Source organism: Silurus meridionalis, chromosome 7, assembly GCF_014805685.1.
Source record: "Silurus meridionalis isolate SWU-2019-XX chromosome 7, ASM1480568v1, whole genome shotgun sequence".
Lineage (NCBI taxonomy): Eukaryota > Metazoa > Chordata > Actinopteri > Siluriformes > Siluridae > Silurus > Silurus meridionalis.
The window spans coordinates 1,060,655-1,076,302 of record NC_060890.1 but is presented as its reverse complement, the minus strand read 5'-3'; the positions used below and the strand labels follow the sequence as shown (position 1 = coordinate 1,076,302).

The 15,648-nt window shown below is 37.0% G+C and overlaps 2 protein-coding genes across 4 annotated transcripts in view; one reads left to right on the top strand and one right to left on the bottom strand.

Annotated features, from left to right (window-relative positions):
- Nucleotides 1-2,454: 2,454 nt before the first annotated feature.
- Nucleotides 2,455-5,417, bottom strand: LOC124388721. The gene is made up of 4 exons (XM_046853694.1): nt 5,144-5,417; nt 4,652-4,716; nt 3,547-3,591; nt 2,455-3,415 (listed from the first exon to the last, which is right to left on the bottom strand). The coding sequence occupies exons 1-4, from the start codon at nt 5,378-5,380 to the stop codon at nt 2,491-2,493; spliced, it is 1,272 nt and encodes a 423-aa protein (XP_046709650.1). The 5' UTR covers nt 5,381-5,417; the 3' UTR covers nt 2,455-2,490.
- Nucleotides 5,418-14,640: 9,223 nt separating this feature from the next.
- Nucleotides 14,641-15,648, top strand: part of aclyb (ATP citrate lyase b) — an 18,230-nt gene continuing 17,222 nt past the window's right edge. For 2 of the 3 annotated variants that reach the window (XM_046853689.1, XM_046853688.1), the window contains exon 1: nt 14,641-14,843. The gene's annotated coding sequence lies outside the window, so the exon portion shown is untranslated. The remainder of the gene's footprint in view (nt 14,844-15,648) is intronic. The other variant, XM_046853690.1, reaches the window with a different exon arrangement.

Sequence of the window (15,648 nt, the reverse complement as noted above, 5' to 3'; positions counted from 1 at the left end):
TGTTGTGAAATTCTGACAATGTCGAAATGAGTAGTTGATTCCTATGCAACATCTTTTATTCAGGATCTGGCCAATCAGATTTGAGCATTTCACCTCTCTGTGCTTTTATATGATGTTCATGTAAATCAGTGTGATATTGGATAAAGTAACGACATTGCAAGTGTGTGTGTGTTTGTGTGTGTGTAATTTTTATATCAGGATATCTTTCATAAAACTTGATTAAATTATACATACAGAGAAGGTGATTTAGTTTCTTCCTAAACAAGGACTATTCAGTGTATAGATCCATATTTCTAATAAATCCTCCTTTTCTATATCTTCTAGTTCTTTTATAATGAAATCCTCACTGTGTTTTTTCTCTTTCAAAAACATAACCCATATATATTATACCTGCTATTAGACATACTCTCACCCTTTCTTTTTAAAAGAAAAAATGCATGTTGTTTATGTTCATTTTTATTTATATCTTCTGTTGTTTTCTTAACGAGCATTTTTTTAAATGTATTTTATTCATTTACATAAATGCAAATTTCACCTTAAGTGAAAATATTTGTTTGTAGAGTATTAGGATAATTATCTTGAAGAAAATTTGAAATATTTTAAAAATCCATATAGTCTGTTAATATTATATTATTATTATATTATATATCTTATTATTATAACTTCAGGAAGATGGGTGAGGTACTGCGTCACACACCCTCACATTGCAATCTTTGTCATATCTATGAGATGTTGATCATATACACGGCTTGTCCCACACGCAGTGTTCAGATGTTCTGCACGATCACATTTACAAGAAAAGGAAACTCATTAACTTCGCTAGAAACAGAAACTCAACTCATAGATACAAAGACATGATCCTTTAAGAAGTTATAAATGATGTTGTGAAATTCCAACAACGTCAAAATATTTCAACATCATCACATGACAAGTTTCCTTCGACAACATGTTTCCTCCTTTTCTACCTGTTAAATCCCTTTAATATTCTTACATCACACGTTTGTGGTTCTGCCATAATGCCTATTTAATTAGTTGGAAATGGATCTTATGTCTGCTCTTAATTTCTTATTGTCTTTTCAGGGGTAAAGTTTTGTGATTCAGACCGTCAGTTATCTCATTTTTCCAGTCGCTTTTGTTGCACCTGATGTTCCAGTGATTATAAGAGCAGTATCTTCCAGACGTGCCCATTTTTCTGTCATTGTCATGGGTTCAAATTTCAAATGAATGCAGATGAATGCAGTCGTCTGTTACTCGTTTCCAGGCACCGTGGGTGACAGTACACCTGGACGTGACTGCCTCAGGAGTATCTTGATTCACCTGCTGTGTTCTCTCGGGTAGTACACGACCCCCTTTCTAATCTAACAAGCGTGATAATATACACAGCCTCATAGAGTGTGACAGCCCCTTCAGTGCTGCCTGCTTGTGGGGTCAATCTATTGTGAGCATTGTGAACTTCAGTAAGACGGGTAAGGTACTGTGTTCAGTGTTCAGATTTTCTGCACGTTCACATTTACAAGAAAAGGAAACTCATTCACTTGGCTGGAAACAGAAACTCAACTCATAGGTACAAAAACAGAAATCATAAATGATGTGAAATACTGACAACATCGAAATGTTTCGTCATCAAATGACAAGATAAAATATTGCAAATTTAAATTTTTTCGATCACACTATAAAATTAATTGGTGGGGGCGGTATCAGAGACTAAATATCTGAAAGCTAATCCTGGGGAAACACCAGTAATATAATAGGTTTATAGAAAGATCTTTTACTTTTCACTTCGATACTGAAGCCACTATACCTTCACTCTGAGGTGAATACAATGATCCTGTTACTGATTACTGATCCTGTGTTCTCTCGGGTAGTACACGACTCGCTTTCTGATCTAACCAGCATGCTTGTATTTTGATACCCCATCGGATATTGATTTTTTGGCAAAAACACCATTCTTGTCCTGGTTCAGATGGATTATGGGATGATTCTACTTTGCGTCCTTGTCTTTCCATGTCTGCCCCTGCCATTTCTGATCTCATGCCGTGTCACATTGTAATCAAAGTCGAATAAATGCATTGCTAATTTGAAGGCGGTGGTCTATAGCATTTTACAGCGCTGATTAATCTGCATAAAGAACATCCCACAATCAGGACCTGCAAAACATGAATTTTACTGGCCCCTACTGGCTGTTCTGAGCAACTACAGGTTGATTTGACATCCCTGCGAGAGACCTGTTAAAATATCTACCAGTAGTGGATTGATTTTCTAAATGGGTAGAGGCTTTTTTTATGTTCTAAGAAAAATGCTAAGAGAGTAGTGAAAAGGAAATGTGTGTGTGTGTGTGTGTGTGTGTGTGTGTGTGTGTGTGTGTGTGTGTGTGTGTGTGTGTGTGTGTGTGTTTTGACAATTCATTGTGTGGTAAACAATAAAGAAGCAATAAAAAAAAATACATGTGACAAATAAGCATCAGCGTGTTTTATTGCAGAAGCATAACAATTATTCCTCATTAGCCAAATTAGCCGAATTGTCAGAATTAGCCGAATTCAAACACTGGTTAAAAGGAAGATGGAAAAACTTTAAATTGGAATAACGGCCCTGAAAGTTGTTTAAGAAAGTTAAAACCACATATCGGTTCAGTTCTTCTCCTAGTCTTAGACCTACTCTTTCATCATTCTCTGATTTAATCCCGGCTATATTTTCATTTCTCTCCTTTATTTTCTCTCTCGGTGTGGACAGAAGCTCCGCTGATGTTTCTGCTCCTTTCTCATTCTGCACTTTACAGGTTTCTACTGAATCTGAATCTAAATTTTTTGATGTAAAACAGAATCGTGAGTCAAACGTGATTTGTTTCCCTGCTTGTTCACAAAAACGATTGATTTTACTTATAAATATATAATATTTTGAAAATCCGATATACATTTTTAGATCAGGATATCTTTCAGAAAACTTAATTAAATTATACATGCAGGGACGGTGATTTTTTCTTCCTAAACAGGGATTATTCAGTGTATAGATCCATATTTCTGATACATCATCATTTATCAATGGTTCTATTTCTTCTATAATGAAATCCTCACTGTGTACTTTTCCCCTACACCTTGGTACATATGGACCTTTTATCTCTATCATAAACTCACTCTTTGACACACCCTTTCTTTTAAAAAAAACAAATGCATGTTGCCTATTTTCATATTTATTTATATATTCTGCTGTTTTCTTATCGAGCATTTGCAAAAATTTATTTTTTACATTTACAAAAATGCTATTTTCATCATTTCGTGAAAATATTTTTTGTAGAGTATTAAGATAATTATCTTCGAGAAAAAATAAAATATTTTTTAAATCCACATAGTCTACGATATTATTATTCATATCGATCTTGATGATGGTAAATTTCCACACGTCTGGAGACGGAGCTTCTCTGTAAAAAAAAAAAGTTTTATTCTTTATTTTCTTAGTGTTATACTTCTACTAATAATAATAAAACATTGTATATTTTCTTTGGTATTTTATTTATTTTCTGAACCTTGAAAATGTTCCATCAATACTCACTTCTCATTTCTTTCTGCACTTTCAGGGCCGTCATTTCTTCTTTTCCTGCAGATCAATAACATCATCTTTATCATCTTATCATTAGACAAATGCAAAATAATGTATATGTAAATACACCTTGTACCTTAAATGAACAATTTGTAAGTTTTTAAATGAGTTTTTAATACTCCATATAGATCCTTCATGCAAATGTATATTTATTATTAGTGAAACCGAACTCAACATGGAGAATGAAGACTAAATATTCTTGTAAATGTTTTAAAGTAATGATGGTGTTTTAAATGACGTACAGTAAATCATCAGGACACCGAACGGAACTTTTGCTATGTTTCCACACGGACGGTTTTAATTGCCGGATTTGTGCATCATGGTGGATTTTGGTGCTGATTTGAGACTCGGCGCATAAGAAAAACAAATGTTTAGTGATTAAAAAATTTATTGAATTTCTTTTTATATATGAGTACAGAAAGAACGTCGTGAATAAATGTGTGTTGCGTTGAAGGTTTTAATTTCACCTCTTTTACATTTATTTATATTTTATTATTAAAAACGGTGAAACTGAAATGTACGCTGAATTAATCGCGTGTTAATAAAATTAGCGCTGTTGAAAAAGAATTGCGTTAAAGCGTCATGATGTTTGAGATGTTGAGATGTTGAGATCTACAGGGACGGACACGTCTCCTGCCTTGTGAGACGCTTTACTCTTACCAGCAGTCGACAGTTCAGTTTTCTCGTATTGTATTTTATGTGTAAATACAGTTTATACAGTACAGTAGTGTAAATTGCTCTGTTTTTCTAAATGATGTACTGTAACGTGTTAAATCAGTAACAAATGATATTATACAACCCCCATACTGATCAGCTTTCTGGAAGACTCCTGGTTACGCTTGGCCACGTCTCCGCTTACCATGTTTTAAATTTACAATGAAATCATCAGATGTCCATCATTAGTCAGGGACAACCTGTTTATATATAATGTGTGTGTGTGTGTGTGTTGTGGAGAACTTACGATGGTGTGTGTGTGTGTGTGTGTGTGTGTGTGTGTGTGTGTGTGTGTGTGTGTGTGAGTGTGAGTGTGTGTGTGTGTGTATTGTGGAGAACTTACGCTGATGTTGGACCATCCTCTGGTGGTGTAGAAAATAAAAAATGTCGTTTTACGGTAATCGGATTCTAAGAAAAAGAACAGATGAAATATTTTCATTTATAGCTTAAGTGGAAAATATTCATCTCTCTCTCTCTCTCTCTCTCTCTCTCTCTCTCTCTCTCTCTCTCTCTCTTGCTTTTTCACCCCCCCTTTCCTGCCCCCTCTCTTTATCTTCCTCCTTTTCTCGCTTTTCTCTCTTTTTACATATCATCTTCTCTCTCTCTATCTCCAACTCTCTCCCTCTCTATCTCTCTGCCTCCACCCTTTCTCTTTCCTGCCCCTCCCCTTCTCTTTTTCTCTTTTCTTTTGTCTTAACTTTCAGTTTCATTTCCCAGATTATGACACAATAGTAAAATTGTTACACCTTGAATTTTAGTTTATAAACACACACACACACACACACACACACACACACACACACACACAAACAAAGTGTAAATAGTGAAACCTCACCACATGGTCAGTTTCAGCAGGAGATGGAGGGCAGGGAGGGATGAGAGATGGCTGTGTTTGTGGTTCAGATTCCTGCAGGGAATTGGGCGCTGCATGACGGTCTGAAGCTCCGTCCTTCTGTCCTGCAGGTTCGTCTGTACCAGTGGCAGGTCTGGACTCATGCCCTCCCCTGCCCTCTGCTTCGTTTTCTTTTAAAGGACTTTTCTGTACTGAGTTTTGTTCTCTAGATGACTTCATAAACTGAGTTTTGTGAGTTTTGTGAAGTGAGAGCTGGGTTTTATACACAGGAAACCTGGGTGGAGTCTTTACTGGAAATGTGTGTGTGTGTGTGTGTGTGTGTGTGTGTGTGTGTGTGTGTGTGTGTGTGTGTGCGTGTGTGTGTGCGTGTGTGTCTGTTTGGTTTGCTTATTGATTCTGCATTACATCATGCAGTTTTCTTGCATTAAAACAGCTTCTTTTTCTTCATCACTGAACATCGATGTTCTTCTCCATGACTGTAAACCCTGAACCCTGTTCTCCAAACCGGAAGATCAAAACCCGAAACCGTTTGTCAAAATAATCGCTCTTTTGTTCACACTTGTTTATACTGATGTGATCAAACACACAAAATAAAACTCAGTATGTTATCAGTTACACAGCAGTGCTGATGATTTTAATAATTAAAGGATATAATGTGAGAACCAGAGGAGCAGGAGGTCGTACTGTATGAGAGATAGTGGAGGAGGAAGAGTGTGTACAGAAGGTGGGGCTGGAGGAGGAGGAGAAGAAGAAGCAGGGGAAAGAGTGCATATAATAGGTGGTGGTGGTGGTGGTGGTGGTGGAGGAGTAGAAGGAGGAAAAACAGTGCATATGATAGGTGGTGGTGGTGGTGGTGGAGGAAGAGAAGGAGGAGGAGTAGAAGGCATCCCGTACCATCTAGAGACGTACCAGTGCCAATTGGATCCCACTACATGTGTGGAGTTTTGACATTGGACCTCCTGGAGTGTTTAAAGGCTCTGGTTTGGAGAAGCTGATGATGGATCTGTGATGATCACAAATGTTGAGCTCAGTAGCTCCTAGTTTTATAACCATATAGACTGTATAAGACTGCAGAAAGAACATCACTTATAATCTTATACTCCAGTGCTCATGTTAGTTCTCACTCTCCAGTGTTCTGTATTGTTGAAAGATTTATGATCAAACTCTTGATGTCACCCAGATGAGGATGAGGTTCCCCTTTTGAGTCTGGTTCCTCTCAAGGTTTCTTCCTCATAACATCTAAGGGAGTTTTTCCTTGCCACAGTCTCCATGGCTGCTCATCAGGGATAAACACACACCGTTCACCTTCACTGTTGATTGTTTAAAGCGCAATACAAATAAACCTGACTTGACTTAAAAGAGGGGAAAGAGTGCAAATGATTGGTGGTGGTGGCAAGTGTGACAGTTGTTGGAGGCAGAGGAAAAGAAAGAGTGCATGTGAGAGGTGGAGGTGAAGGAGAAGAAGGTGGAGGAGTGCATATTAAAAGTTTTTTAAAGATTGCAAAATGCCTGTCCTATAAACAATAAATGATTATTGTGTAACTCCATTCTGAAAACTTTGACTTTTTAAACTCTGACTGAGGTTTGTGTCCTGAAAGTAGCTTGAATGTAGTGTGTGTGTGTGTGTGTGTGTGTGTGTGTGTGTGTGTGTGTGTGTGTGTGTGTGTGTGTGTGTGTTGAGAAGAAAAATATTGTAATTGCTAAAAAGTGGAATGTTAATAAAGTCCCACAAGGTGGCGCTGTTGAGTCTATGAATGAAAAAGCACTTTCAGCGTGAATATAATTTACATTAAAAAACCTTTTTATTCATCCACCGCATTTACATAAATATCCAAATCAGTCTAATGATAAATAAAAAAAAATGTGTGCAGTCACACTGTACATTGTCTTTAAACATTTATAAAACAACGAGAATACGTAACAATCTTTATTTCTCCTCGACGTCCTACCTCCTGATGGAGTTTGAGACACTTCGCTGTGGATGGTTCCACATGAACATCCCAAAGATTAATGAAGATTTGGAGCAACTCAAGTACTTGAATTATTATCAACAGTTTGGTTCAATGGTTCAGGACCACAGTTTGTATGAACAGTTCCGCAGTTAAGTGTCTATCACTGAACCTCAACAATGATGGAACAGGAATGAATGGACATTCGTTGTTGAGGATGAAGATAAGGTTCCTTTCTGAGTCTGGTTCCTCTTACGGTTTCTTCCTCATGCCATGTCAGGAAGTTAGCGACAAACTTATAAGAAACAAACTTACAGGCACTTCTTCTTCGTCTTCGTCTTCTTTCGGCTGCTCCCATTAGGGGGCGCCACAGCAGATCATCCGTCTCCATACCCCCCTGTCCTCTACATCTGCCTCTTTCAACCAACTACCTGCATGTTTTCCTTCACCACATCCATAAACCTCCTCCTTGGTCTTCCTCTTTTCCTCCTTCCTGGTGTCTCCATCCTCAGCATTCTCCTACTGATATACCCCATGTCCCTCCTCTGCACATGTCCAAACCATCTCAATCTCACCTCCCTCACCTTGTCTCCAAAACGTCCTACATGCGCTGTCCCTCTAATAAACTCATTTCTAATCCTGTCTATCGTCGTCACTCCCAACGAACATCTCAACATCTTCAGCTCTGCTACCTCCAGCTCCACCTCCTGTCTTTTACTCAATGCCACTGTCTCTAATCCATACAACATCTCAGGTCTCACCACCGTCCTATAAACTTTTCCTTTCACTCTCACAGATACTCTTCTATCACAAATCACTCCTGCTATCACTCTTCTCCACCCACTCCACCCTGCCTGCACTCTTTTCTTCACTCTCACAGATACTCTTCTATCACAAATCACTCCTGCTATCACTCTTCTCCACCCACTTAACCAAATTAGCCGAAATGTCCAGATTTCCCAAATTGAGATGGAAAAACTTCAGATTGAAATTACGGCCCTGAAAGTTTTTTAAGAAGGTTAAACACACATTTTGGTTGTATTGTAGTTGTTTCTCTTCACTTAGACCTACACTTTCATCATTCTCTGCTTTAATCCCGTCTATATCACATATACGATTGATATTATTTATAAATATATAATATTTTGAGAATTCAATATTAATTTTTATATCAGGATATCTTTCAAAAAACTCGATTAAATTATACATACAGAGACGGTGATTTTTTTTCTTCCTAAACAATTATTCAGTGTATAGATCCATATTTCTAATAAATCCTTTTTTCTAATCGTTCTATTTCTTTCATAATGAAATCCTCACTGTCTTTTATTTCCTTACTATTTTCATCCTCTATTCCTGCTACATATGGACCTTTTATATTTATCATATCTGTGCTATTTGGCATAATCTCACCCTTTCTTTTTTGAAAAAACAAATGAATGTTGTCTATTTTAATTTTTTCTTATCGAGCATTTTTTTTAAATTATTTTTTTGCTACATGGTGGGGACTCCTGACTGGGTGGTTACTCATGGGGACACTGATTTCCAAATACAATAAGGCCACAATGTTATGTCAGACGTCTTTTTTGGATTTTTTGTTCCCCAAAAATCATCTTAATTTTCAGAAATACGCAGGTTTAGACAGCTCAATTTTCGTCCGTTTTTTTCCTATTCTGGTGGAGACGTCCCTATTTTGTCTTACCACCAACCACCTCTAGGTGTCACTATTAAAATTATCTCCAGATTATCCAATTTATATGCATTTATAACTGTGTATAACATTAACGAAGATAAAGATTAAGTTCAGACCATAACTAAATTGTTGTTTAAAAGGGAGAATTTAACTGTTTTTATTTATTATTATTTTATTTATTTTGCTTTTCACTATTTCCCATCATCTCTTGTATTTGAATAGACAATTTCCAAGAAAGTAAACAGAAAAAAAACAAAAAAACGTTCCCTTACTTCCTGTTTAAAACATTCAATTCTCTTCATTTCTGAGAGTCTGAAAAGTTCCACATTTTGGTATCTACAACACTCCTGTTATATGACAAGCAGGAAATGTTCATGTTCAGTTACACCATCATGGTCTAAAATAAATAATGATCTGTGCATACTGGAATCTATTCAAATTAAAACAGAACATGCATATGACCAACCGTGTTGCAAGATATACTGCTATATAATATATTGATATAAATATTAGGTAGAAGTAGAAGATATTTGATGTAGTTAATCATAACATGGAATTTGAGATTTTTTAATCTTTATTTACTCCGGCCTGTTTTACCTTGTGGATCAATCTGGATCTCATCTAGATTCCTTACTTTAAATTGAGATAGTTGGCCTCTCTCCATGGCTAGAAGAACTTTACTTATCTTTGCCAGCTGTAATGTATCTTCAGGTAGCCTGTAGTACTGCTGATGCACCCTGATGCCTTGTCCTAAAAAGTCAGCCTTTTATCTCAATTCGATGGAAGTGCTTACACAGTTCCTTTTCAAGGTTTGTCAGAGCGAGCGCTACATCTGGATGAGTCAGTGAGGTGTCCCTTAGTGTAAAGTCAGTAAAGGACAGCTTGGATACCTCTTCTTCCCTTCTACAATTGAACACAATCACCTGACAGTGTGTCACTTTTGCGACTTCTGCCCAGTGCTTGTTACTTGGATCTTTTTCAAATTTAGTTTAGCTCTCGTTACTCTGTCTGTCAAGATGAGACAAACTCAATCCATTTAGTTTTGCAGATTTCTTTGAAGGCTTTCACATTGCTAAGGGTGTTCTTATCACCTGACATCATCGCCTCACATTCGATAATGTTTGCCATCTTCTTTAGACAGCCACACTGTGAACTGCTTCCACCATCCATTTTCTTCTTCAGCATCATGACCTTCACATTTCAATTAACAGATAAAAAGGATTCTTCACTGTCATGATTGTCAGATGTAGAAGACTGTCAAGTGTCTGTGTTCAATAAAGAGGATTCTTTGGTTCTACTGCTCACCAAAAATCTAGAACCCTGAAACATGTGGGGACCTGCTGATCGGTGAACCAACACTTTACAAACTGAGCTATCTCTACAAGCTTGTGAGAGCAGTCAATAAGTCAAATAAACCAAACTAGCTTCTTTTCCATACTTCAACACCATGTAACTCATATTAAAAGTAGGTCAAACAAGTCTTTCAAAAAAGAAAAAGAAATAAATCAGTTTTCAACAGGTCTCTTTAATTAACAAACAGATTTACACTTTAATGTCACAAAGTATTCAAACTATTAGATTTAAAAAAAAAAAAAAAAGTTTTCTTTGTGATTTGAACCTACAAACTTGTGGGAAGCTGCTGATCAGTAAACCAACATTTTACCAACTGAGCTATCTCTCCTGCCTTATAAAACCCTAATAAGCCTAATAAGTCTAAGGTCTTATTAAAGTGTGTGTAATCACTGGCACTGATATTCCACACTGTTTTTTTTTTTCTCTCTCACACACACACACACACACACACACACACACACACACACACACACACACACACAAAAATCTCTCAGGGATGAAAACAATGAAAGCGTGTGTGTTTACAGTTTTTCTCAATTGCTAAAACACTAAACTCTATTGTCTGAACCAATTGCTTAGTTGCCTGAACCCACTGATTGAATCAATCACTCTTTTGGCAAAACCATAAACACTTTTCACCTGTTTAGACACAACTTGCCAACACATTTTTATTGTGATGCACCCGTGCTGCGTAATGGTGAGCACAGGTGACAAAAGTCAAACACAATTAAAGCACAAGTGTCACCACTTGAACACAACAACTCAAAATGGATCACACTTGTGGCTAATGATGTGAGGGAACATATAGAGTAAGCCAGTTCAGAGAGCACTGGTTTGTGAGACCCTACAATGGATAGAAATCTGAGAGGAAGAGGTTGTGTGAGAGGAGGTCGAGGTGGTCAGCGAAGACAAAGAACAGTAATATCTGATGAAATCAGAGCTACTGTGATTGACCATGTTCTTGTCCATGGTATGAGCATGAGGGAGGCTGGACAAAGGGTACAACCAAACATCAGTAGATTCACTGTGTCCACCATAATCCGAAGATTTAGAGAAGAGAACAGGTCATTACCTTTTTTTGACATTATAGTACAGTATGTAAATGTTGACAGCAATTACTGTATGACAGACTACATACTGTACCACAGTATACTGTAAGTTAATCTATGTTTCAGAACATCACTGTACCAGTGTACTGTAGTATTGTAATGGAGAGTTGGTCTAACTGTTTGTAGGCCTCAGTATTCCATGTATATTTTTGTACTTTATTTTTACATGGGTTTACTGTACACAAGTGGACAACACATACGATTTCTGTTTGTTTTTACACGTGCTACGTGTAAATGCACAAGATTTCTGTTTTGTCTTTTTGTACGAGTGCTAAATGCACAGGGTTTTTTTGTTTCTCCAGCTTGATGTCCTGAGCATTGTGTTTTCTATTTTTCTACGTAGTGTTTAGTGACTGTTCCGTAGTGATTTTAATTTTGATTGACTCGGGCACGATTTGAAAACATAGTTCAGTTTTGAGCACAGATTCAACTGTTTTGAGGTGAAAGTTTGGTTTTGCAAGAAGAGTCTGAGGTTTTGTGAATGTAGCTTGAGAATTGGGTTTTGTGTTCACAGTTTAGAAATATTATGATTTTTTTAATGATTTCTAACAATTTTGAATAGTTTTTAATCATTATATACAGCTGTCTTTCCAAAGAGAGAGAGAGAGAGAGAGAGAGAGAGAGAGAGAGAGAGAGAGAGAGAGAGAGAGAGAGAGAGAGAGAGAGAGAGAGAGAGGAAAAGAAAACGAGAGAGAGAGAGAGAGAGAGAGAGAGAGAGAGAGAGAGAGAGAGAGAGAGAGAGAGAGAGAGAAAAATAAAAAAAGAGAGAGAGAGAGAGGAGAAAAATAAAAGAGAGAGAGAGAGAGAGAGAGAGAGATAGAGAGAGAGAGAGAGAGAGAGAGAGAGGAGAAAAATAAAAGAGAGAGAGAGAGAGAGAGAGGAGAGAGAGAGAGAGAGAGAGAGAGAGAGAGAGAGAGAGAGAGAGAGAGAGAGAGAGAGAGAGAAAAATAAAAAAAGAGAGAGAGAGAGAGAGAAAAATAAAAGAGAGAGAGAGAAAAGAGAGAGAGAGGAGAGAGAGAGAGAGAGAGAGAGAGAGAGAGAGAGAGAGAGAGAGAGAGAGAGAGAGAGAGAGAGAGAGAGAGGAGAAAAATAAAAGAGAGAGAGAGAGAGAGAGAGAGAGAGAGAGAGAGAGAGGAGAAAAAAAAAGAGAGAGAGAGAGAGAGAGAGAGAGAGAGAGAGAGAGAGAGAGAGAGAGAGAGAGAGAGAGAGAGAGAGAGAGAGAGAGATAGATTGCGGTGCCACTTGAAATAAAGCAGTCATTTGTTTAATGAACTTATTTCTTTACTAATTATTGAGTAATAATTTAATTCTTTCATTATTCAGTGGTGATTGTTTTTTAATTATGTAATTATTAATTTGACATTAAATTGTTCATTCTAGAACTTAATTTTATTGGAGCCTTATTCTATTTGAACCTCATTTTTTGAACCTTATTAAAATCTATATACCGTAATTTCCGGACTATAAGCCGCACCCACTGAATTTGACAAAGATTTTTATTTTGAACATAAATAAGCCGCACCTGTGTATAAGCCGCATATTGTCTACACTGAAACTAATGAACTTTACACAGGCTTTAATGAAAGACACTAAATGCAATATGTTGTGGCTTCCTTTAAGAGCAGAGCGGTATTTTGGGAATAGCCTGCCACTGCATTCTCCCGGTATTACTGCATGTGTGAAGACCGAGGAATACGTCCTTATTATTTTCTGATGCTCATTTCTAAGTTTCTTTGACTAACCCGTAACGCTGTTGCCAAGAAAAATAAAAAAGCACGAGTTTTGGAAAGCTGTCTGTGTTTATATGATTTCTGTTGTAACTGGAGTTAGCGAGCTCTCCCTTCACCCAGACTCAACGCGTTACAACGGCTTGTATCTAAACAGTAGCCGACCAAGAAAGTCATTGTTCACTGTCTTCCTCCTTCCTTTCACAGCTATTTCTCTCGGGAGTTTTTCTTTTGGCATCGTCGTGCGTTTAAAAATCACACAATGGAAGTTTTTTCTCCCGATGCCGTGCAGCTCAGAACACAGGTGAGGTGCGTTTTTTTGTATCTGTTCAAAAGTTTCATTGGTTTAATGTTATGGGGCTCAGTTTCTTGGCTTGAAGTTTGTGGAAGCGGGAAAAACCCAGGAAAAATTCATAAATTAGCCACTTGGTTGTTTAAGCCGCGGGGTTCAAAACGTAGGAAAAAAGTAGCGGCTTATAGTCCGAAAAATACGATATTCTATAATCTCAATTCATATTTTTTTTATCTTGTTTCATTAGAACCGAATTTTTATAGAACCGCATTCCATTAACATTATTCTATTAGGACCTTCATATTCTATAACCTAATTTTTTAAAAGCTTGTTCCATTATAACCTTGTTTTTGATAGAACCTTTTATTCGAGAACCTAATTTTTTAGAACCTTTTTCCATTAGAACCTCATTTTACTAGAATCTTCATATTTTCAAACCACATTTTTAGAACTTTATTTTATTAGACCCTAGAACTGTTAGAATGAGAGCTCTGTGGTTAATGCATTGGACTCTGTATTGGAAGGTTGTGAGTTTAAATCCCAGCACCACAAAGCTGCTACTGCTGGGCCCTTGAGCAAGGCCCTTAACCCTCAACTGCTCTGGATAAGATGTAAACTTGAATCTTAGAACCTTATTCCAATATAACCACATATTTAGAACCTTCATTATCTAGAATCTTATTTTTATAATCTTATTTCATTAATACCTCAAATGTATTAGATCTTTCATATTCTAGAACCTCAATTTTTGGAACCTTACTCCATTAGAACCACATGTTTAGACCCTTATTCCATTAAAACTACATTTTATTAGATCTTCATATTTTCAAACATAATTTTATAGAACCTTATTCCATTAGAACCTCGATTTTATTATTCCATTACAACCTCATGAAACTAGTAGACTCCTTGGTGGTTTATGGAACACGAATGGAGAGATGGAAACGTTCCAATTATCCACGTGTGAATCTTTTATTGATGTTTTTATATGATTTTTTAACATCGTTTTTGAGTACATTTTATTTGACCTTTTGTTTAAAAATCCAGTAAAACCACTCAGGAAAAACAAAACAATACAAAATTAAATTAAATTAAATTAAATTAAATTAAATTAAATTAAATTAAATTAAATTAAATTAAACACAACACAACAAAACATAAAATAAAACGAATTAAAATAAAACAAAACAAAAGAACATAAAATAAAATAAAACGAAACAAAACAAAAAAAACCAAAAACCAAACTAAACTAAATAAAATAAAATAAAATAAAATAAAATAAAATAAAACCGTTGGGATGCAAGGTCACGTGGTGCGGTGTGTGAGCCAATCGGAGTGGAGTGACGCTGTGGCGAGATGATGAGGTGAGAAACGGGCGACTGGAGCTGAGCTGAAGCGGCAGTGACGGAGCGCTGAAGCGGCAGTGACGGAGCGCTCGTCCCGGCTGTACCTGCCTGCCTGATATCATTAATTAAACTAAATTTAAGCTTAATATCGGTTTTGGGATTAGAAGCTCCCCGGGTCCTTCAGCTTCTCCGCGCGGCTCTTCATCTGCACGGGTAAGACCCTGAGCAGGGGGCCGGTGGGGGTTACGGTATATTCAGCCCGAGCGTGACCGAGTCTCAATCCGCGCTCTATAGTGTACACGAAGGCACTATGTAGGGCGCGAGGAACACTGCTCCTACACCCTACCTAGTGCACTACATAGAGCACAGCGGGCCGTTTGGGATGTGACCCGTTCCGCTACAGCACAAGTCTAACTTTGGCAGTTTTTTTCTCTCTGGTAAAATGAATGAAGTTGTTTGGAAAACTATGAAAAAATAAGATAATTGAAGTTTATTTAATCATCTCACTTCGGCTTTGTTGTGTTTTTTGTGGTAAAAACCTTGTTTTTGGGCTGTAGTTTAGCTTGTTAGCATGTCCTGTCACTCTGTGGTGAAGTGAGCTAGCGTGTTAGCTTCGTTTTCTGACAGGAACTAAATAAACTTTTAATGAACACAAACTGCGTTATTATAGAAATTAAGGTCGCAGAATAGAGTTTATTCCGTGCTGTATGTATAAATATCAAATATAAACTTTCAACATTAGGTATAATCTCTTTACAACTCGTTTGACTGAACTGAAAATGTGAGGAAAAATGATATTAATGTTTGAGGATCTTGCTTAATTTATTCATATGTAAGGAGTTGTATAAATATTACTAATATTTATTACTAATAAAACTAATGATTATACTAATTATTACTAGTGCTGTTTTCCCTTTTCTACATAAGAGACCTCACCGAAGTCTCTGATTGGCTACTATTTCTTTGATTGACAGGGGGTAGGGAGTAAGCCCCTCCCACCTTGAGAGCTTTTGCTGTT